At 42.7% G+C, this 23,641-nt stretch overlaps 2 protein-coding genes across 6 annotated transcripts in view; one reads left to right on the forward strand and one right to left on the reverse strand.

The window, feature by feature from the left end:
* Window positions 1-5,803: 5,803 nt before the first annotated feature.
* LOC106605034 (guanine nucleotide-exchange factor SEC12) lies at window positions 5,804-11,404 on the reverse strand. 3 transcript variants are annotated; one of them, XM_014200265.3, is made up of 11 exons: window positions 11,220-11,404; window positions 10,595-10,717; window positions 10,030-10,206; window positions 9,611-9,800; window positions 9,006-9,256; window positions 8,823-8,903; window positions 8,555-8,682; window positions 8,262-8,435; window positions 6,810-6,882; window positions 6,565-6,724; window positions 5,804-6,461 (listed from the first exon to the last, which is right to left on the reverse strand). In XM_014200265.3, exons 3-11 carry the CDS (start codon window positions 10,162-10,164, stop codon window positions 6,367-6,369), a joined length of 1,287 nt encoding a protein of 428 aa, XP_014055740.1. In that variant the 5' UTR covers window positions 10,165-10,206; window positions 10,595-10,717; window positions 11,220-11,404; the 3' UTR covers window positions 5,804-6,366. The 3 variants fall into 3 exon arrangements, with proteins under 3 accessions (XP_014055740.1, XP_014055741.1, XP_014055739.1); XM_014200266.3 differs by lacking the exon at window positions 10,595-10,717 and having other exon boundaries at window positions 9,006-9,253; window positions 11,220-11,396; XM_014200264.3 differs by lacking the exon at window positions 10,595-10,717 and having other exon boundaries at window positions 11,220-11,396.
* A 2,520-nt stretch (window positions 11,405-13,924) lies between these two features.
* Window positions 13,925-23,641, forward strand: part of LOC106605024 (adenylate cyclase type 3) — a 29,454-nt gene continuing 19,737 nt past the window's right edge. For 2 of the 3 annotated variants that reach the window (XM_014200241.3, XM_045718307.2), the window contains exons 1-3: window positions 13,925-14,342; window positions 14,657-16,214; window positions 17,541-17,690. In XM_014200241.3, the coding sequence (XP_014055716.1) occupies window positions 15,537-16,214; window positions 17,541-17,690 (828 nt within the window). In that variant the 5' untranslated portion in view covers window positions 13,925-14,342; window positions 14,657-15,536. Of the gene's footprint in view, window positions 16,215-17,540; window positions 17,691-23,641 lie in introns of all 3 variants that reach the window. The other variant, XM_014200240.3, reaches the window with a different exon arrangement.

Consider the following 23,641-nt stretch of genomic DNA (forward strand, 5'->3'; position numbering starts at 1 on the left):
GTACCGCATTTACATTTGCTATGCTACATCTACCCCTGAGTCCATGTTGTCCCACAAGGTTTGATCCATGAACTCACATATCCATTTATGAAAACAATAGTGTTTTAGTGGTCTCATTTGAACAGGAGTCCCCAAAGCTCTGTGCAGACCAGGCTGACTGGCCAGCCAACAAAACCCATCCACTGAGACACATGACCCTGGTCTGCATTATTACTGTATTATCAGAGGTACGCCAAAACAATCACCATGATGGAACAGATAATCATGGTCACTGGCTTAGTCACCACTATGGAGAATGACAAACTTCCCCCTCTCTGTCTAGCCATTTTGCCCCATGCCATAAGTCAATTCCTTAGACAAATTGAAACCATTTTACTGGTCTGGCAAGTTTAAGCCAGCGGGCCGACAGGGTATGTGCGTTGTTGGGAGGACAGGAGGTGAAAAAAAGAGAAAGAGATGGTGTTTCTTCCTCTTCATGGAGTTTGAGACACTGGCCTGTCTGGGGAATTCATTTCCTGCTGGGCTGCGATGTAGGTAAGAGGTGGGAGTTGGGTTTCCTGCTTTGTGCTGATGTAGGGGCGGGCCGTGGGGTGGAGGAGGCTGGCTGGAGGGCGGGGGTGTATTTGGGGAAATGTCTGAATCGGCTTCACAATTTGGTGAGAAGAATGATGTTTTGGAGGGGCGAGGGGGTTGCGCAAACATGGCTGCAGACCTTTTAGGACCTAATTTTGTCTCACTGATTTTCAGCACAATGATGACTGATTCTTGCCCCTTCGATCTCTCATATAGACAGGTAAACCAGGGATGGCTGGCTGGACAGACAGCATTTAGAGAGCTTCATAATGAAACACACACTGCCATTGTGAAGTGGCCTTGGACTTCTTTGGAGAAACCATAGACCTCTGAGTCTGAGGTCTGAGTCTATCCCCCCAATCTATGATGACTGGCCTGGATGTGTGGGAAGGTTGTGCTGCTTCAACTGAATCAGAATGTAGGTTAGATCAACAACATGGGGACTTTCACCACTATACAGCAATAATTTGCCAGACACACAGTGCCACCTGCTGGCCAAACACACTGTGTGAGTGCACACATGCGCACATACACACGTTTGTTTTCATTGAAAGCCTTAAAGACATGTTCCGGTACTTTAGCGACTAAGTAATTTTTAAACCTCCCACTTTGGGCTGGATGTGTCAATGTCTAGTTCATACTGCTGGAGCTGCAGGAGCTAGGAACACAAGCATTTAGCTACACCCGCAAAAACATCTGCTAAATATATGTATGCGACCAATAAAATTGGATTTGATTTGGTGTAGTTCATACATGTGTAACAGCTGTCCAGCGAAGACGAGATGACTGGTTTCGGCACCAGTAGTGTAACAGATGTGATCGTACTTCGTGACTCTCTTGCATTGTGTTTTTAAAGAAAGGACTGTCCAGCCAGCGATGCCAGTTGATTTGTGTTTATTCTGACTGTAGACACAAGGAAGCGCGTTAGATGTGCAGGACAACAATATGTTTATGGCTGTAGATTTCTTGATTTGTCACTTGCATGTCAATATTAGACTGGGTATTTTGTAATCAAACATCATAACAATGACAAAAATAGTACAAAATACAATAAATGTAAGTACCTGACAATAGACACAAGGAAGCACATTAGATGTGCAGGACAACAGTATGGCTGTAGATTCATGATTCGTCTGTTAGCATGGAAATAACTGTGAATTAGCAGGGAGCTGATGTGACCATTACAATTAGAGCATGCTAGCCAACTCGCTCTTACAGCAATAACATACAAAAGCAGATCCCAGGATTCCCCCAACATCTAACAGTTACCATACACATATACACTGTATATACAGTGCCTTGCAAAAGTTTTCACTCCCCCTGGGCATTTTTGCTATTTTGTTGCATTACAACCTGTAATTTAAATGTTTTTTTATTTGGATTTCATGTAATGGACATACACAAAATAGTCAAAATTGTTGAAGTGAAATGAAAAAGAAATGTTTTCATTAAAAACAGAAAAGTGGTGCGTGCATATGTATTCACCCCCTTTGCTATGAAGCCCCTAAATAAGATATGGTGCAACCAATTACCTTCAGAAGTCACATAATTAGTTAACTAAAGTCCACCTGAGTGCAATCTAAGTGTCACATGGTCTGTCACATGATCTCAGTATATATACACCTGTTCTGAAAGGCCCCAGAGTCTGCAACACCACAAAGCAAGGGGCACCACCAAGCAAGCGGCACTATGAAGACCAAGGAGCTCTCCAAACAGGTCAGGGACAAAGTTGTGGAGAAATACAGATCAGGGTTGGGTTATAAAAAAATATCAGAAACTTTGAACATCCCACGGAGCACCATTAAATCCATTATTCAAAAATGTAAAGAATATGGCACCACAACAAACTAGCCAAGAGAGGGCCGCCCACTAAAACTCACAGACCAGGCAAAGAGGGCATTAATCAGAGAGACAACAAAGAGACCAAAGATAACCCTGAAGGAGCTGCAAAGCTCCACAGCGGAGAATGGAGTATCTGTCCATAGGACCACTTTAAGCCGTACACTCCACAGAGCTGGGCTTTACGGAAGAGTGGCCAGAAAAAAGCCATTGCTTAAAGAAAAAAATAAGCATACACATTTGGTGTTCGCCAAAAGGCATATGGGAGAAGGTACTCTGGTCAGATGAGACTAAAATTGATATTTTTGGCCATCAAAGAAAACGTTATGTCTGACGCAAACCCAACACCTCTCATCACCCGAGAACAACATCCCCACAGTGAAGCATGGTGGTGGCAGCATCATGCTGTGGGGATGTTTTTCATCAACAGGGACTGGGAAATTGGTCAGAATTGAAGGAATGATGGATGGCGCTAAATACAAGGAAATTCTTGAGGGAAACCTGTTTCAGTCTTCCAGAGATTTGAGACTGGGATGGAGGTTCACCTTCCAGCAGGACAATGACCCTAAGCATACTGCTAATGCAACACTTGAGTGGTTTAAGGGGAAACATTTAAATGTCTTGGAAAAGCCTAGTCAAAGCCCAGACTTCAATTAAATTGAGAATCTGTGGTATGACTTAAAGATTGCTGTACACCAGTGGAACCCATCCAACTTGAAGGAGCTGAAGCAGTTTTGCCTTGAAGAATGGGCAAAAATCCCAGTGGCTAGATGTGCCAAGCTTATAGAGACATACCCCAAGAGACTTGCAGCTGTAATTGCTGCAAAAGGTGGATCTACAAAGTATTGACTTTGGGGGGTAAATAGTTATGCATGCTCAGGTTTTATGTTTTTTTTTGTCTTATTTGTTTGTTTCACAATAAAAAATATTTTGCATCTTCAAAGTGGTAGGCATGTGTAAATCAAATGATATAAACGCCCCAAAAATCGATTTTAATTCCAGGTTGTAAGGCAACAAAATAGGAAAAATGTGGGGTGAACGCAAGCCACTGTACACATCAGGCCATGTGCACAGTGAACTCTTACACATTATAAATATGGAAATAGAATACAGTATTTTAGAACGTGACTTACCACTTGAACGTCAATATCAGAGTGGGAAGAATTTAAATTTGCGATCTCCCCCTATCTGCAGGCATGACCAATAGCATAACACCTTATTGATATGTAAATTCAACCAAGCAGAATGTGTACATAAACATCAAATACATATTTCTGCTCTGTCAAGTAGAAACATAACCAACCCTGTTACACATTCATAATCAATGAGCAGAATGACTGTCTTACCACAATTAGCCACACAATCCCTAGTTTGAAAGCAACTGTTTTCTTGAAATTGTCCCGTGACATTTTCCTTACATTTCCCCTATATGTGACAGCCCCCTAGCAATTTGTGTTCTAGCCAATGAGCTTCAGCCCCTTGCATTTGAGTGACAGCTAGCAAGAGGCCTGCCCAGTGTTAGCATTTGAGGTTGCAGGCCAGGCCCAACGACTCAGTGTTCGGCAGGGAAAGCAATGAGGTGATACACATATCTGCACATAGTACGCAAATTTTCAGTTTTCCCCTCCCCACTCAGACCACTCCCAGACAGTCCTAACAAAAATCTTGCTTGAGAAATTGCTCTTTCCTAATTTTTGGTTCTTTTTTATAATTTTAATTGAAAATAATCACTGTAAGGTACTTAATTGTTACCCAGGAATGATTTGATATTGAAATAAAACCGGCTGCATTCGACCTTTAACAGGTATATTCTGCCTGCCGCTGTAACAGAAATTGAACAGAGGTAGAGAGCACACACTCCTTGAAGTTCTACCCATCAGTGATCAAAGGCCTTGATGTTGAGGAGGGAAAATTGGCAAGTCAATTTTGATCAAAAAAATTGTAATCCAACTGCTGGCTGGCTTAAGGCTAAAACCCCATCCAGTGTGTCGTGTATGCCAAAGCCAAACAATATTGCGGCCAACATGCCAGCAATGCAAGCCTCTCAAGGTTTCTTGCTTCCTAAAGAAGTGTTTTTGTTGTCACTGGCAAAGCACCTATAAAGGTTATGATGTGAACTGGTGGGACCAAACATTTAAAATGTCCCAGATTACAAAGTTCTTTATTCCACATGGTAGAGAATGTCCATTTATACCTCTAATTGTATCTCCACTATTTTCAACCTTGTGCCCTGTTATTATGCCCCTGGGTCATGTTCAATAAGGGCACACAACAGAAATCATTTTTAAAAAAAGTTTTGCAATGGGAAACTAAAATGTGCCTTTCTTATTGGATAAGTCCAGGTAGTCCCTCCCTGTTTTAGTCCGTCGTCTTCCATTTGGTGCTTAATGAACACGTCCCAGTGTATCACAGCAACCTTTCCATCTCTGCAACAACGCAAGTGCTTAGGCCAGGCATGTAGAGGGATGGTGGTGAGACTAGGGGCCCGAACCAAGCTGGTGGCATTATTTTAAAGAGTGTGAAGAAAGTGGAAGAGAAAATCATTAAAGCTCTTTAGCTGAAGGCCATTAAGCCTCGACAAAAGAGATTCCAATAAAATGTTTAATTGGTTGAAACAAACACAGATGAACTATACAGCTTGATGATAGTGTTAGTCAGCCATTTGAAACAAACCAAGCACTCTCCATGGTGCTTTGGTCTAGAACATGCAGAATGTTGAATGCCATGCTACAAAAGACCATACAATGCTGATATACAGTATGTAGACTCTGCAAGATACAGAAAATCATCACATACACTGGATCATAGCCTGCCTTATCTTTTATTTAGGAACATTATCGCTTTCTTCTATCTTAGCTAAGTAGTGTTAAATGACACGTGAGAGTGGCTAGAGCACTCAGGACCACCGCATTAATATGAATCAGTCGGTCTAGCTCTGACGAATCAGAGCAAGCCCTGGGCCCGGACTGAATGGTTGTACATAAACACATCTACTGAGCTGTGTGGAGCAGAAAAAGACCACTCTTCCACCTGTCAATCTGGTTTAATGACGATTAGAGATACTATACAGGAGCCTTCAGAGAAGAACTCAACTTGCCAGGTCTTTCAACATTGGAAATGGAGCTAAAGGGGAGTCCACAAACACAATTGATTTAGTTTATTCCTGAAGGTCATGATGCCCTGTTGCCTGGCCTGCTTTCCAGTCTGGGATGAACAATATTAGATAAAGCCATATGGTCTATGATGCCCACTAGTGGACAAAGCAGGAAAAACAGGCCTCAATGGAAACTGGTACAGAAAATCCATATGCAGAAATGTTATCCAACCAACTTGCTAAAATTACAAGTGTGTGTTTATGTATGTACAGGACAGATGGAGACTGACAGAGCAATGATTTACATTTTATATTTATAATTTTACATTTTCTTAAATATCTATGATAAAAAGGCCCCACCCCTTGCACATTCATGATGATGATAGAGCTGAAGCTGAGCCCTTAACTTCCCACCATGGTATAAAATCAAAAAGAAGATTGATTGATACAGATCAAGAAAAAAAATGAAATTCTTGAGTCTCGCAGAATTGGGGGTGGAAGGAGCACAGATGGTACACTGGGATGTCCTGAATCAGGGCTAGGGGGTGACAGGAAAGGATGGGGCATACAAATATTGGTTAAGGGTATAGTAATTGATATAGGGAATGTCGTTGGGTTGGGAGGGTTGAGTTAAGAGTGGGTAAATGGCTCTAGTAGATGTAGTCCAGGGTTGGGCAAGTGTGGTTAAAATGTTCCACGGTTTGGTAAGTGTGTTAAGATGGCTATAGGTAGGAGATGGATGCGTGTTCCAGGGCTGAGTTGCGTCAGGGGAGTTCTTCAGAGGTTGTGGTTGTTGAAGATGATTGTAGGGCGGTCTGGGATTCTTTCATTCTCCCTCCAATTAACATCCCCGTCAATGTCTAAATGAATCCTGGGAAGAGGTGCTGCAGGAGCAGGACAGCTCCCACCACCATGAGGCCACAGAAGAACAGCACCAACCAGATAGGGAAGGATCCTGGGATGGTGAAGATACAGGGAGAGAGAGAACGAAGGAGGGTGAAAGAAAAGACAATACTGCTCACAATGCTAAATCAATGCTACCAATTCAAACCACTTACTTCGGTTTCGTACAGTGTGCATCTGACAGCGGCTGTCCACAGCCACACTCAACATGGCTGCCTCGTTGTTCCCTTTGAGGCTCTGGCCTTTGAGAGTGTCAGGCAGGAAAGCCAGATCGGTCACCACAATGCCATGGGACTCCTGCACATAGTACAACTTCTACAGAGACAATGAGACAAGATAAATAGGGAGTTACACAGGGATAAGCTAAGGCAGCTAATTATTTGTGTGTGTGTTTGTCTACCTGTAGTGAAAAGGCGACATAGATTGCTACTGATCCCGTCACTGTCCCAAGGCCGAGAAAGGTTCCAGAGTCACTGTGGAACACAGCGAGAATAAAAAAGAGCCACTGACTCCTGGTTAACAGGGAAGAACAAATATCTACAACAATTACATTTATTCAGGGATAGGCGGTATACGGTATTTTCTATATACACCGGTATTGATGCACAGACCAGTTTGAGTTTTTACTTTACCTTCTGTAACGGTATTTCAATGTTTGGTTTGTTAAAATGTGATACGCCACACCGTTTTTTTTATAGTTTACTCCGCAACTTGAGTCGTCCCTCTCCCCAAGCTCTGCCCCGTCACTGAAGGAGCGCAGTTGCTGTTAGACCACGAGATCATTTGCCGACAGTTCACTGCATGGTCAATGCAGCAGATGCAACAATATGTTGATGACAGTGATGCTGCTTTCCACTTTGCTTCTTAATATAAGTGTTCTATAATTACACTATTAGTTTGTATCTTACTGTCTGCAAACAGCTAGTTTGTCTTTTCTTAGAAAGTTGTGGCTAAAATAATCGTGTTAGCCGTTAATGCGAATCGCTAGTTAGCTAATAAATGTACTGAGTTAGAGCAAATGTAGCTAGCTAATACAGCCTGACACCAGTGCTGGTGTCGGCCTAAATCAGCATGTTGTTTATGTAACAGTATTTTCTAAATCAGAGAGGAATAGGCAAAGCATGAATATATTAGCTAGCTACATGAAGTAAGAGAAACTTCTAATGTAGCCAAAGTTTATAGGGTTCCACTCCCATGGGAAACACTGACCAACACTTTGGTTCCTACCCTGTCACAATAACGCCTCCTATTAATATTGAAACTCTCCAGTGAGTGTAGAATAATAATTTCCATGATTCAAACAGTTCCAACACCCAAGTGTTTTGATCTAAATCGCAATTGCAATACTTAGTTAAAAATAAGGCCTTGATTTTTTGTGCATACTGTGCACACCTATGTGGCAGTGTGGAAATTGTCAAATTAGATCAACTTTTGGTTGAAGTTTGATTGTACAGAATAGAGAAAGCCCCTTTGAAAATCACTTAGAATGTATGTGTAGCCACCCTAGGATCATGCACAACTCATAGCTAATTTTAGAACTTTTACTATTCAAAAACATATCATAAATGTGAGAAATATTGTGATATGATATTTTGGCCGTATCAGCCCTACATTTATGACACAGTAACGTCACAGAGAAATACCTGCAATGCAGCAGTTACGCAACCTTATCAGAGATTAACAAATAAGGCTCTTTCTCAATTCATCTTTGCTCAATTCCTCGCATCCTTTCCGATTTGCCTTCTCAAAATGCATTGGAAAAGAAGGTCTGAGGGGAGGGACCTTCTCCAATTCAGAAGGGGGCAAGGAAAGATTAATTGAATCCTAGGTATCATTCTCCATCCTCTCTCACCTGACAGCCAGGGTGGAGATGACCTCAGTGCCGCAGGGGTTCGTCAGCATGGGTAGGAAATTCTGGCCGTCCCATTTAGAGAGGTAGCATTGTGGAGGTTTTCTGTCTCGTTTGTGGGGGATCTGGACGGTGTAGAGCCTTAGGGTGTCTTTCTGGTCCTCGACTTTTCCAAACCTAAACGGGAGAGCGAAAAAACATATGTGGTATGCTAGTGTGGCTATTGGATCAGAGCCATATGTCGGTGATGTAACAGGGTATATGAAAATTCGTAGGAGAAAGGGGTATGTGCTTGCCTGCAAGACATATAGCGGTATGACTTTGCTGCTATCTGAGGCATCTTCTCATGCCAACAGAGGCTCATGGCCAGCTGGTTGCCACTCCATATACTGCAGGCAAAGTCCCGGCCCACCGTCACAAGGTGCTACACAGAAACACAAAATAACAGACACAGGTCAGAAAACACTTACAGTTTAGCTTGCACATTATGTTAATAACCTCTTCATTACTGTGATTCCAACACAGACAGATATCGAGGTCATATACTTATTAGCTGTTTAGTACCTTGTTATTTGGACTGATGTCCAAGTCTTCAATTTCACCCTCGTGGGCTTTGAAGTCCAACTTCTCTTTTAAGGAGGGGTACTGGTGAGAGAGCAGAGGCATTACAGTCAAGCTAAAACCTGCACAGTAACAATTGGGGAGAAGTCGCAACATGGCGGCTATTTTGGCATAACTTAAACTCACCTCCCACACTCTGATGTGTCCGTCTGTCCCGCCAGTCAGTAGGAGGCTGAGATCGGAACTGAACCTCACACACTTCTGGAGGGGGTCCTGGGGGTTGAGGTCCGACTGCACCTCCCCAAACGTGTCAACAGAGATCTGGGTGGTGTTATCATTCATCTCAGACACATTGCCCCTAGCAGCAGCTCCCTCACTACCCTTACCCCCTTTCCCAGCTCTTCTCCTAGCTGTGCCCTGCTCACTTCCACCCCCTGCTGGAAAATAAGGGGCATAGTGATGTGTTAATGTAAGGCAGTGTTGCCCAATCATTCTCCTGGGGACCCAAAGGGGTGCACATTTTTGTTTTTTCCCCCTACCACAAACATACGTGACTTAAATAATCAAAGGCTTGATTATTTAAGATGAATCAGGTGTGTTAGTGCTAGGGCCAAAATAATAATGTGCAGCCCTTTGGGTCACCAGGACCAGGATTGAGAAACACTGATGTAAGAGATTAAATGTAAGATAGGAATGATACAGTAAATGTATCTGTAAAGATAATTTGAACTTTGTGTATGAAGAGGTTTATAAAAGTGAATGGCAGGTTTTTGGGGGTGTCCCTTCCTTACCGTCTTTGGTTGCGGCCTTGCCCCTGGGCTGGCGTTGTCTGAAGCGCATGAGGCTGCATCTGCCGTCCTGCCCTGCGGCGATCACATCCCCGCCTATTGCCAGGTTCATGGTGGCACGCGTGTCTGTGTCATGAGAGTGCACCAGGGTGGCACAGTGCTGGCCTCCTACCAACTCCAAACCCAGGAAGTGCTGAAAAGACAGTCCCAACTTAACTTAGCAAATACTGTACAACATTACTCAGATTTAATTAGATCAAAATCAATTCTGAATCACAATGTCTACAATGTTTCTGCATTTTCACACTTACAGAATACATGCAATGTAAAAGGGTGTGAAGACAGAGAAGCGACTAAAAATGGAGAGATTGTGCCTATAGAGCAAAACCATTACATGATCACCTAAACATTCAGTAGCTTACCACTGCATTCTTTATGCCTGTCTTGGAACCGCCTCCCCCTCCTGCAGTGATCACCCATCCTGTTTTGGGGTCCACTTTGATTGTGTAGAGGGGGAAGGGGGCCCTATACAGGTCTGGCATCCTCCGTTTGCCCATGGCTCTTGAAGGAATCAATCCACTTCAGGGCAAATTCCTTGTCTGTAGAAACAGATGCATGAAAACTCAAAATAGAAGACAAAACAATATAATTACACAATAGTAGCTAGATCCTTGCTTTTAGCAATGCTGGTGTATTTATATACACTAGTGTTGCTTTCAATTGTATTTGGTTGCACAAAACAGTCCGTGGGAAGCCAGAAGTTAAATACAATTTTCGGACAACTTAGGATGCTGCACACCCTTGGCTGAACACGGTTTGCAACATCCTAAATTGTCCGAAAATGGTGGTGGAAAATTGTGTATTAAGACAGTACACATATTTTTCCTGTTTTAGAAGATCCTGACCCTACCATTACAGGTGTTTACACTGAGCTGGGTACATTAAGACCCTATGGAGCCTGCGTGAGATTTGGGCCAGAAAACGTACCTCGATGCAGGGATGGGATATGCCACTGTACTCCAAATTGTACCTTTATCCACACTGCTCCATTGAGAAGATTGAAATACTGCTAGTTTTTCTGGGAAACTGCCCTTCTTGGCTTCATGCTAGCTGAGGATGAAAAGTATATCAATCTTCTCGATGGAGCAGTGTGGATAAATGTAACATTTGGAGTACAGTGGCATATCCCATCCCTGCAATTAAGCAGGTTTTCCGACCCATATCTCGCGCCGACTCCAAGGTGTGTTAATGTAACCATGATTCCGTTACGACCACAGGTGTAAACAAGAGTAACTGTAGGGATGGTATCTTCTACCTGTCAAGCCTAAGGCGCTTGCTGCATCGTTTGCTAACTAACTAGAACAGGTTTTGTTATTTTAATGTTAGCTCGCTAAACATCCCATCGCGAAAGTCTTGTTAGCTAGCTAGCTACATAACTTGAAATCTTAACAATTGTCACTGCACAATAAATCTGTACAAGACAGTTTAACTAGCTAGCTAACTCGCCATCTAAGCTTTTAGCATGCCAGCCAATCATTAACGTTAGCTAATTGAGCTTGAATGGTGCACTGGGTAGTGTATGCTAATGTATTTGAGGTCTTGCAAACTCTACCTGTGTAATCTGCTCCGATTTCTCTTCTGATGCCAATTATTTCAATTAGTTGGCTATTATTCCCATTGTGAGCTGTCACTGGCTGCACATATCTAATGAAAATAACGCTAAAGTTGCTAGCTAGCTAGGTAGCCAGCTTGCTACTTCCCTACATACACGTCAGCAGCGTGCAATCTGAGCGATTACGTCATTACGTACACTGTACGTACACTGTCAGAAAAAACATTTGAACGATCCCTAGATAGACCACACCCTGTCGTTTCCAATGGGCGAAAAGTAATCATAGTGGGCAGAACAAGCAAGGTGGGCAGAGCCAAGCACGAGCTAGCGAAATCCTATTGGTGCGTTCTAGCATGTATTTGCATATTTCCGTTAGGTAACGTCTACTCTGTGAAGTGTGCGTGTGCAATAACTCAATTTGTTCTTGCGCTACTAAACAACGCATTTTTATACATGTATTTTTAACTTTGGCAAAGGGTAAAGTCTACAAAACTTGGTCCACTCTGTTCATAACAGATTCTAGTTTGGGGAACAGAAAACTGTATTAAGATCAAAATCCAAAATCCATCTCACTCCACCTTCTCACACTGCCAGCCACTGGGCTTCCTCTCATAACCATATTTGGTGGTGAGTGGAAATGCCAACCGGAGGTTTCAGATTTATATATCCGGTGAAACATCTATCTCATTGTTCTGTGACACTGTATTGATTGAACTGTATTGTTGTTGTTTTTTCTAAACACAATAAACATTTTAATAGCATTGCAAAACAAGATACAAATATTTGCAAACAAATGTTTTACATAGATGTATTCTATTCTACATAGATCTAAAACCTTCTGTAGATTATGGACAGCAGAAAAGATTTACACAGGCCTTTATTGGCCAAACAATGTATTGATAATAACACTTTCCTCGTGCAAATAATCTGTTTCTTCTTTATCCTCTGTGGCCAATGCCATGGGAAACAATATGCACATCTGATGTTCTATTCTGATTCTGCCCAACAGGGTCATTCAAATAGTTACAGTGTATTGGAGTATTAATCACATAAGAGGGATGATGAAAAAAATGGTCTCTCTAAAACAGTGATACTGAGAGCATGATTGTGATATTGTTATAGGACAATGTTTATTTATGAATCCAGAGAAAACCCTCACATGATGAGAGACATGGTTAGACACAATAAACAGGATTCATTTGTCACTCCCTTCCCTTTCCCATTTCTACTAGGAAGAGATCATTCTGAAAACCGGACTTGTGTAATAAGCTTTAGCAAAGCAATCAATTGTTATGCCTCTGAATAAAATCATGACATTACATAATCATCTGTCAACTGTTAAACGATGTACCCTAATCCATTGCCTCCCATAATCTGTGTCTAATTTTGCACACCATCATCATCTGTCCTACCTCAGCCTTTGCTGGTGGTAAAAAGCACTGCTTAATAATTATTGTTGGCTGTTCTCTGGGGAAATCTGTCTCTCCACGGCAACATTAGTCTTGGAATCCAGCAATTAATGAATCACTTGTACAGAGTGTTACCTACAAGCCTCATATATTTGAATGGGCTGCATCACTCTAGGCACATATCGGTAGCGGTAGGTTAATTCTCCAAGGTAAAATCAAGGGGTGTGTTTATGGGGGGAGCATAGTGACAAGGGAGAGGACCTTGTGATATGGGGTATCACACACCTCAAACTATAGAGGATGAATACAGGGGGAAGTATGAATGTTCAATTTGGGCCTGAGAGGCAGGGAGATGTTGTTGATGAGTTTGTTTCCTGTAAAAAATAAAAAAAAAGGTCAATGGTCTGGGTATTGATCACACGTTCAATACAGGGTTTCAGTGGAATAATCAATACAGGTCTAATGGCAGTGTCAACGAAAGAAGCCGATCTCGGGCAGGTTCGGCACAGCCAGTAGCGTTTCTGGGACACAAACTAATGACCAGACACAACAACCTGAACGCATCTCATAGTCAAAAAATAATAATGAACAACGACGCCATATGGTGCATGAACAGCCCTGGAGCACCTAGACTAGACTCAGTTCCTGCTCCACACACACACACACACCACACTGTTTGGCATTTTACTGCATTGTTAGGCGCTAGTAACAAGCATTTCGCTGCATGATTTTGCTATATGATTTTTCTAAACTGTGTAAGTGACCTTTGATTTGAAATAGGGTGGGCGTGAGCAAAATAAACTGATGTTGTGTAACGGACTGCTGCTCTTGTTTGGATTGTTCAAGCCGATGCGGGAACAGCTGTCGATAAGTACGCTATCAATTGTTCCCTCCCAAAGACTGGTTCAAGTGACATGCATATTTCTTTTACGGTGTTTGTTGGATCCAGGGGTAGGCCCAGGCTTCGAACCTTTTTTTCTTCTTTTTTTAAACCTTTATTTACCTATAGAAGTAGATCATTTGATGTGATAATGGTCAGAGTCAATTAGTGCACTCAGACATTGTGGTGGTATGGCCAGGAGGCGGGAAAACATTACGCGAGCTTTAATGGCAATTAATCAATAAAATGAAATCAAGTGTCATATTAGTTCATCCAGTCATAATGAATAACCATATGCTATTTACATTTAGTTATCCTATTTGGAATTGTCTGTCCCTATTTCTGACTTTGTTCATGGGAGGCAAGGGAAGGGTGGGTGGGGGGGGGGGGGGGGGGGAATCTAAAGACTGGGACGGGCTTATCAGGGGTAGAAAGTGAAGATCGAGGGCGAAAAAGCAGAGCTGTTCCGTGTTTTCTGCAGAAGGCGAGAGTCCATTGTACTCTATTACTCGTCGAGAGGGACATGTTCATGTTATTCTTATAACAAACACCCCAAATGCACTGTTTTGATTACAAGTGACATCTAATCCTTAAAAGAGCGAGCACCACCTATAGGAGATCGAAAGTGGCTTTTTCATGGCTCTGTAAACGGATGCAACAATATGCGGATGGTTTTTACAGCATCTGGTACAAAATCTCTGTTCACATGCGGCATTTTAAAAGGGATAGATAGACAGGAGATGCCAAACGTCGAGTCACTGGAGAATGAAAACCTACATTGAAAGATCACGTTCATCTTTGGCCATCACCACATGTTAAATGGATACAGAATGGGTAAATAATGACGCTTATTATTTTCAGTCATTCGATCATTTAAGTGGGTATGAAAATAGCAGTCCTCTAGCACCTTTTCAAAATAGAAATGTAGCCACACGATTTAACCCTGAAATCACAGGCAACAAACTCATCAATATGTGTAATGAGGGCAAGAAATATGTAAATATGATGTCCTTATACTGTAGGCTTGAAAACTGGGTTGCTAAATAATACGGCAAAAAAAGACTGTTAAGTATTTTAAATGGATAGTCTTGATGGTGTCATTTTGGACATCCATTTTACAAGTTCTATCGTTTTTCTCTTTTTCATAGAGCGCAACATGTAGCCGATTTCCTGTGTGCACTGTAAAATCAGAAGTCCCGCATAGTGCTCCGGGGTTATTATCAACTGAGGACAGAGGCGCAGTTTTCTCAAGCTAAATATTGGAAGGTAACGACAGACATTGCTCTCGGTATCAGTCTGTCAACTGCAAAGAAGAAACAAATCTAGGCCTCTTTTGCACAACTTGCACAGGCTGTCCATATTTCCCAGTAATTTTCTTAAAAATCCCTGTTTTTCCCAACGTGGATTGCTAGTCAGGCGTTATCTCAGGTGGAGGGGCCACAATTCATGATCAAACAGCATCCCATATTCTTCACTTCTTTTGAGTTTTCACCATGGAAACCCCATGTGAACATTGGTGACGACCTTGATACAATGAATATGGAGAGAAGGGTGGCAATGTAAACAAAGTTTTGTATTCGAAAAGAAACAAAGCTATATTATCACCCCCACTTTATTCTTAGCGAATTTTCCATGGGCTCACTTGAGGAAAATTAACATGGTCCAGGAGACCCTTTAAATCTCCTTTTGCCTTAGGCCTACATTTGGAGAACATTGGATTGGTGAATCAACTGACACTGTCAGAGGCGTGTAACAAATATGTGAGCAAAGCTATTCCAAAGTGCAGATCCTGACAATCAAGACACTACGTGGGATTTAAAGGACATTTGTGACACCTCATGGCAAAGGGTTCAGTTTTACACACAGGAGAATAAAAGGGAACCCAATGAGAGAGCACGATGTAGGCCTACGCTTGAACCTTACAACAGTATTTTGAAGAATTTTACACCTCCTGCAGAACTACAAACAGATTTCCACTTTTTTACGACGAGGTCACAGGAAGAAGAATACAAAACGTAGTCATTATTCATGATGCCTCGCAACAGGGCCTTCTCAGAGCCGGAGTACTCAGCAGAGTATTCGGCGGACTGCTCTGTGACCCTACCATCGGACCCAGGCCATGCCGTGGGGCGCACGCACGAGGTAACAGTTCGCAGCCAAGGGTGCTGCCTCTGCCTCCCACGCTTCATGCGTCTCACCTTTGCACCCGACTCTCTGGAGAACCTCTATCAGACCTATTTCCGGCGGCAGCGACACGAAACCCTGCTGGTTCTGGTTGTGTTTGCTGCCCTGTTTGACAGCTACATCATTGTCATGTGCGCTGTGGTCTACACAGGCGAAAAGCTGGCCTCTGTGGTGGTGGCATCAGTGGGCCTGGCATCAGACATCCTACTCTATGTGTTGTGCCGCTACGGCCTGCTACCCGACCGCATCTCGCGACGTGTGGTGCCCTACGCCCTGTGGGTGCTCATAGCGGCCCAGATCTTCTGCTACCTGGGCCTGAACTATGCCCGCTTCCACCAGGCCAGTGACACAGTGGGCTGGCAGGCATTCTTTAGCTTCTCCTTCTTCCTGACACTGCCCTTGCGGCTCACGCCCATTGTGCTGATCACATCCGTGTCGTGCGGGGTCCACACCCTAGTGCTGGGGGTCACCATTGCTCAGCAGCAGCAGGAGGATATCCAGGGGGCTGCCCTCGGGAGACAGGTGAGAGTGGGGATGGGGCTGATGACACACCTTGGGTGGGGGATGAATTGCAGCGGGAGTGAGAGTGGGTGAGTTGTGATGGGGATTGAAGTTGCAGATAGAGTGGGAGACAGGTAAGAGTGGGGGCTGAGGACACATGCAGGATGGGAAGGAAGTTGCAGGTGGAGAGGGAGACGGGTGAGAGTAGTTCAGGAAACACCTGAGGTGGGTGGACACATAACGAGTTGGATGAAGTTGCAGGTGGAGTTGGAGACGGGCAGGTGTGTGTGTGTGGGGGGGGGGTACATTAGATTGTAGGGTGGCAGGTAGAGAGAGGTGAACAGATCTTGTGAAGTAGCTCATAAAATAACTAGGAACAGTGCAACATGCCGTACTTGCAACTCAAGGAATGATGAGCAATTATTATGGTATATACAGCAGATTTAAAAATAGGCTAGATATTGATTATAATGACAGTGCAGGTAAGTCATACTAGCTTTCCTGATCACATCAAATGGTGTGTTGAAATAATTTCATCATGCAGAAGATTAGCCTCCAGTACTATTTATGTCACATTATGCCCTGTAATTGTCTTACAGCATCTACAATGAATAGACATTACTGATGAGTCTGCAAACAGGCTGACTATATCAAATGTTTCGGTGACAGAGCAGAGGCTGAGGTTTCAGTGTCTCTTACCAACTAAAAGAGTCTGAGGTAGAATTATCAATGGCAAAAAAGCCTCTGTGGTTTTGTCATTTGTCTATATTTGTTATTTTAGAGGTCATTCTCTTGTTTGACATCAATACTGTTCTCAAATGGTCCACAGTTTTTGGTTCCCAGTATGCTCATGTCTTTATCATAATGTCACATTAATCCAATGGGAGTCAGGCAGCCCAATAAAAGGCCAACCACCCTATCAGAGCTTCAATCTGAGCGAATCAAAGTGTTATTCAATGACAAAACAGTGCAGTATCCAAACTTTGTTTGAAATTTAACTCATCAGTATCCACCTCACTGGAACCTATAAGAGTTTTGTAATGGTTTAGAATGCTGGTTTCTTTTTGCCTGTCTGCCACATTCATGGCTGCAGCAATTCAGTAAGATACCACTAGCCTAGATCATGATAAGGCTACACAAGAGTCCTCCCCACAGCGTTCAGAGTGTGTGTGCGTGCGTCCATATGTCAAATGAAATTTGTATTTGTCACATGCTTCGTAAACAACAGGTGTAGACTAACAGTGTAAGGCTTACTGTGCATGCCTGTTTGTGTGTTTGTTATAGTGCAGGTGTTGTGTGCATGCTTGTGTGTAAATGTGTGTGTCTAATGACTCTGGCGTTCTCCAGCTGCTGGCCAACATAGTGATCTATGTGTGTGCCATCACTGTGGGCGTCATGTCCTACTACATGGCAGACCGGAAACACCGCAAGGCCTTCCTGGAAGCACGGCAGTCCCTGGAGGTCAAACTCAATCTGGAGGAACAGAGCCAGCAACAGGTGAGATTGACAGACTGAGACAGGGAGGAAGTGTTGGTAAAAACATATGGCGGGAGGACAGAGGGGAATATACAATATAGGGCAGGAGACAACATGTGCAGAGAGATAAAAGTGACAGAGGTTGGTAGGTTTGAGAGTGGGGGGCAATGAGGAGCGTGTGGCAGTGCCAGAGTAGTGCCCTGGTTTGAATGTATGTGATTCTGATTCAGACTTGTTTTATTTATGTTGAAGCCAAAGGGAATTTAAACAAAATTCTTAGTATCTACAGCTCCATTTGATCTACTGTTACAGTACACTTCACTAAGCTAATTACATGTATGTGTGTGTGTGTGTGCGCGCAAACACGCACACAAGTGTCTGTGTGTGCTTGTACATGTTTTGTCTGTTTGAGTTAGCACTGTGTCAGCAGTCATTTCCCCTCCCTCCCCGTCTCACAGCTGTGGCCATTGGGCATTCTTGATTGCTACTATTTATGGAACAGACGGTCACTGCTATAGAGAGCTCAGAAAGAGGGAGAGCGCTGAGAGGAAAGGGGTGATTATGGAAGGGAGGGAGAGAGAAGGAGGGAGAGAGAGAGAGAGAGACTCTCCCAGAATACTAATGGAGAAGCATGGGCTGCTGGGATACAAGGGCCGCCAGCCAATCAAGGAGCATCCGGTCGCTGCAGGTTACTATGGCGACGGGCCTCCTGAGACGATGTCCGCAGTAATCACTGCTGACTCGCTTGCCCATTTTTTTTGTCTCTCTCTGTCAGGTTTTGATAAGAACTTTTGAAAAACCCTGCCACGTTATTTGTTTTCCTCCCTCCACGTGTGTGTGAACTCAAGGCTTTTGTTTGCCTGATGCGTTTGTGATTTCCAATGTTTATGTTTCTGGTCTTGGGTCATCAAGGGTGGAATCTGTTCAGATGGACTTACGTGGCGATGAGTGATAGTTTTAGGCCAATCAGATTTGTGTATAGGGACAGTGCTTTTAACAGGGAGAAAAGTTATAGGCCTATATGTCTATGTACTGTGTAATACGTGATTATATATCATGTTTGTCCATTGGATGTTTATTATTTTATCAGGGAGTCATACTGAGACCAAGGTCTCTTTTACAGATAAGCCCTGAATTACAGAAATGACAAAATACACACATCAAAATGCAAGCAGAAAGAAAAACATGGTCATAAAAAACAAACACATTCATCAGTAATAAGCCTTTGTCAGGTTAAAAAATAAAAAATAAGGTTCTCAATCAGCTTACTGAATTTCCCTAGAGGCACCCAGATATCAAATTTAAGAACATTTTGAAGATTATTCCATAAATAAGGTGCAATGAAACTAAAAGCTGATTTACCTAACTCAGTAGCAACCAAAGGAATTTCCAGAGTTAGCCATCCCTGAAACCGAGTGTGGTAACTCGTATGTCTAAAGTTAGTAAAGAAGTTAGGTACAGTGGGACTTTTTGTAAAAAGACTTTCTAAATAAAAACATAGCAATGTATGTGACATCAGAGGGCCAACCAACTGTCGGACCCCAGTAAGACTAGCTGTCGCTAATGGGGATCCTAATAAATCAAAAGAATGCAGTGGCGAGTACAAACATTTTAGCCCGTAATAAAGCGCAGTGCACTATGTTAAACTGCATCTAACAGCTTTAATGAAGTGACAGCTGACTTCATATTGATGATGTCGCCATAGTCTAGGACCGATAGGAACATCGACTGAACAATCTGCTTTCTACTATTTAGCGAGAGGCAGGACCTATTTCTATAGAAGACCATTTTTATTCGCAGCTTCTTAACTCATCAATATGCTTTTTAAAAGACAGCTTTAAATCTAACCAGATATTTGTAACCAGGGACACAATCAATATGGACACTATCCAAACGACATGCTTCAATCATCAGAGTTATTTTTATGTGCTCTAGAGAACAATCTACACGTAGTTTTACCTGCGTGCAATACTAATTCCAGGTCAATAAAGTTTTTCTATAATACAATGAAGGCAGACTGTAGTTCAGACAGAGCCTGGTCAACGTTGGGGGTAATAGCATACACAACACTATCATCGGCATACAAGTGCAGTTCTTTTTTAAACATGTCGATATTGTTAATGTTAAAAAGCACAGGACCAGAATCGACCCCTGTAGGACACCTTTCGTAATATCCAGGAAACCGTATTTAACACCATCAGTAGATATACACATTGAGTTTTATCTGTCAATACATTTGTTAAACCAGTTACATGCAATCTGGTCTAGGTCAATTGAGGAAAGGCTCTGAATTAGCCATGAGTGATCAAAAGTATCGAAAGCCTTTGACAGGCCAATGAAGAGGGCAGCACAATGTTGCCTTTTATCCATACAGTTAACTACATCATTTATAACTAGGGATCTAGTAGAGATAGTGCTATGACCTGGTCTAAAACCCGACTGATGTACATTTAGAATACATTTTAAAAATAGGAAAGATCTTACCTGAGAATTAGGTCTTCCCTGTGGCTCAGTTGGTAGAGCATGGTGTTTGCAACGCCAGCATGGTGAGTGCAACGCCAGGGTTGTGGGTTTGATTCCCACGGGGGGCCAGTACCAAAAATTTTTTTTACAAAATGCATGAAATGAAATGTATGCATTCACTACTGTAAGTCGCTCTGGATAAGAGTGTCTGCTAAATGACTAAAATGTAAAATTAATCAAAGATTCTAATATTTTAGCAAGGCAAGAAAGTTTAGAAATAGGGTGATTTAATTATTTAGATCACAAGGGTCTGCACGTTTGTGAAGGGGGAGTACATGGGCCGCCTTCCAAACCTTGGGGATAGTACCAGATATAATTGTCAGGTAAAAAATATGGGTTATTGATTCAGTAATCAGTGGGGCAGAGATCTGCAGCAAGAATGTATCAAGAATATCAGCCCCAGCGGATTTTTTTTTACCAGTCTTAAGCAAGGCATTTAGCACATCACATATAGTAAATTGTTGAAATGAAAACAAAGATTCACTAGAAGTTGAGGCTGGCAGAGGAAGAGCAGTTGATTGACTTACCAGGGTCAATTAAACCACAATTTCTCGCAAATAAAAAGCCTGCTTGGATAATATTATGATTAAAGGCATCGCTTATCCCATTCTTCTCAGTTATGATGCCAGAGTCAGACAGAACTTGCTTAGGCAGGGAAGAAGAGGAATTTGTACGCTTCAGTGCATTTACTGTTTTCCAAAATTTTGAAGGATCACCAGCAGTCGGATATAGAGCTTAAAAGGTAGTTTGATTTAGCTTTCTTAATCGAGATAGTACATCTGTTTCGCAATTGTCTGAAACATTTCCAGTCCTTTTTCCTTGCTTTGGCCCAGGCCTGATTTCGCATCTGAATGAGCTCAGATAGCTCTGAAGATCTAACCCTTGGTTTTCTATCTTTGACTCTGAATTGTTTAAAAGGGGCTTGTTTATATGCCAGAGGAATTACATAAGGAGGATACATTTTCTAGAGCCAACTCTGGGTCAGGAATACAGGAGACAGTGGCTAAATCAGAGTAGAACCATGTAAAGGATTAGTATTTTGCGGTTTCGTATCTCTAATACATACCATGGGATGTGATTATAACATGTACAATGAATTCGGAAAGTATTCAAACTCCTTGACTTTTTCCTAATTTTGTTACGCTACAGCCTTATTCTAAAATTGATTCAATTGTTGTTTTTTTCTCATTAATCTACACACAATACCCCATAATGACAAACCAAAAACAGTTGTTTTTTTTTGTTGCAAATTTAGAAAAAATGTAAATGTAAATATCACAAATATCACAAGTAAATGTGGACAATTCTTCCAATATCTTCAATATGCACCTAGGAATTGGATAAGGACGCGCGCAGTTGTATCCCCAATGTGTCTGTCTTCACTTGTAGCCTGTGAGAAAGACCCGATCACATAATGGAGCATGCAGCACTCCATCACAATGGCCACTTGGTGCAAAAGGCATAGATTTTTTTAGGGTGCATTACGGCCACAAACGGGATGCTGCTGTGAAATTCTAGGCATTATCAAGTGCTTATCAAATTGTGAATGGGTGACTGATGTAGTGTGTACAGCCTGCAAAAAAACAAAGCAGAGCTCATGCCTTTCAAGCAACCTTTTTCAAATCATCATTAGAGTCGCATCATGCAGCCTTACAATGTAAACTCTGAAAAAAAAGAAACGTCCTCTCACTGTCAACTGTGTTTACTTTGAGCAAACTTAACATGTGTAAATATTTGTATGAACATAACAAGATTCAATAACTGAGATATAACTGAACAAGTTCCACAGACATGTGACTAACATAAATAGAATGTGTCCTTAAAAAAGGGGGGGGGGGGGGTCAAAATCAAAAGTAACAGTCACTATCTGGTGTGGCCACTATTAAGTCCTGCAGTGCATCTCCTCCTCATGGACTGCACCAGATTTGCCAGTTCTTGCTGTGAGATGTTACCCCACTCTTCCACCAAGGCCCTTGCAAGTTCCCGGACATTTCTGGGGGGAATGGCCCTAGCCCTCACCCTCCGATCCAACAGGTCCCAGACGTGCTCAATTGAGATCCGGGCTCTTCACTGGCCATGGCAGAACACTGACATTCCCGTCTTGCAGGAAATCAAGCACAGAACAAGCAGTATGGCTGGTGGCATTGTCATGCTGGAGGGTCATGTCAGGATGAGCCTGCAGGAAGGGTACCACATGAGGGAGGAGGATGTCTTCCCAGCTTTGAGATTGCCTGCAATGACAACAAGCTCAGTCCGATGGTGCTGTGACACACCGCCCCAGACCATGACGGATCCTCCATCTTCAAATCGATCCCTCTCCAGAGTACAGGCCTCGGTGTAACACTCATTCCTTCGACAATAAACCCGGATCCGACCATCACCCCCGGTGAGACAAAACAGCGACTCATCAGTGAAGAGCACTTTTTGCCAGTCCTGTCTGGTCCAGCGACGATGGGTTTGTGCCCATAGGCGACGTTGTTGCCAGTGATGTCTGGTGAGGACCTGCCTTACAACAGGCCTACAAGCCCTCAGTCCAGCCTCTCTCAGCCTATTGGGGACAGTCTGAGCACTGATGAAGGGATTGTATGTTCCTGGTGTAACTCGGGCAGTTGTTGTTGCCATCCTGTACCTGACCTGCAGATGTGATGTTCAGATGTACCGAACCTGTGCAGGTGTTGTTACACGTGGTCTGCCACTGCGAGGATGATCAGCTGTCCATCCTGTCTCCCTGTAGCGCTGTCTTAGGCGTCTCACAGTACGGACATTGCAATTTATTGCCCTGGCCACATCTGCCGTCCTCATGCCTCCTTGCAGCATGCTTAAGGCATGTTCACGCAGATGAGCAGGGACCCTGGGCATCTTTCTTTTGGTGTTTTTCAGAGTCAGTAGAAAGGCCTAAGTTTTCATAACTGTGACCTTAATTGCCTACCCTCTGTAAGCTGTTAGTGTCTTAACGATCGTTCCACAGGTGCATGTTCGTTAATTGTTTATGGTTCATTGAACAAGCACGGGAAACAGTTTTGAAACCCTTTACAATTAAGATCTGTGAAGTTAATTCGTAAAAATCCAAATATCTTTGAAAGACAGGGTCCTGAAAAAGGGACATTTCTTTTTTTGCTGAGTTTATTAACAATCAAAACATATAGCCCAATGTTTGTATAACAACTCAATTTACAATATTAACTCTAAATTAAGCATATAGGAATACCTATTTCTTTGATAACAGCTCATCACAGAAGAGCCGCATCCGCACTCCCTCAAAGAAAATATCCTTTCTATTTTTTTCAGCTTTGTTCAATTGTATTCTTCATACTATAAAATAATGCCATGGAATTCAAAGCAAATCTTGTCTGCTGAATGGACTAGTGTGGCCCACAGCCATTTGGAATAGCCAGATCAGGACCTAACATAAGGAAAACTCAGAGTATGCTATTCTGTTCTTCTGAAAT

The sequence above is a fragment of the Salmo salar genome, chromosome 05, assembly GCF_965601325.2.
Source record: "Salmo salar chromosome 05, fSalSal1, whole genome shotgun sequence".
In the NCBI taxonomy this organism is placed as follows: Eukaryota; Metazoa; Chordata; class Actinopteri; order Salmoniformes; family Salmonidae; genus Salmo; species Salmo salar.

Excerpts from the sequence above, each read along its gene's own strand:
- LOC106605034 (XM_014200265.3), bottom strand. The coding sequence starts at position 10,164 with ATGGGCAAACGGAGGATGCCAGACCTGTATAGGGCCCCCTTCCCCCTC. Across the intron at positions 8,904-9,005 it reads GACACATCAGAGTGTGGGAG|TACCCCTCCTTAAAAGAGAA; the intron begins GTGAGTTTAAGT and ends CTCTCTCACCAG. Across the intron at positions 8,436-8,554 it reads TACCGCTATATGTCTTGCAG|GTTTGGAAAAGTCGAGGACC; the intron begins GCAAGCACATAC and ends TCTCCCGTTTAG.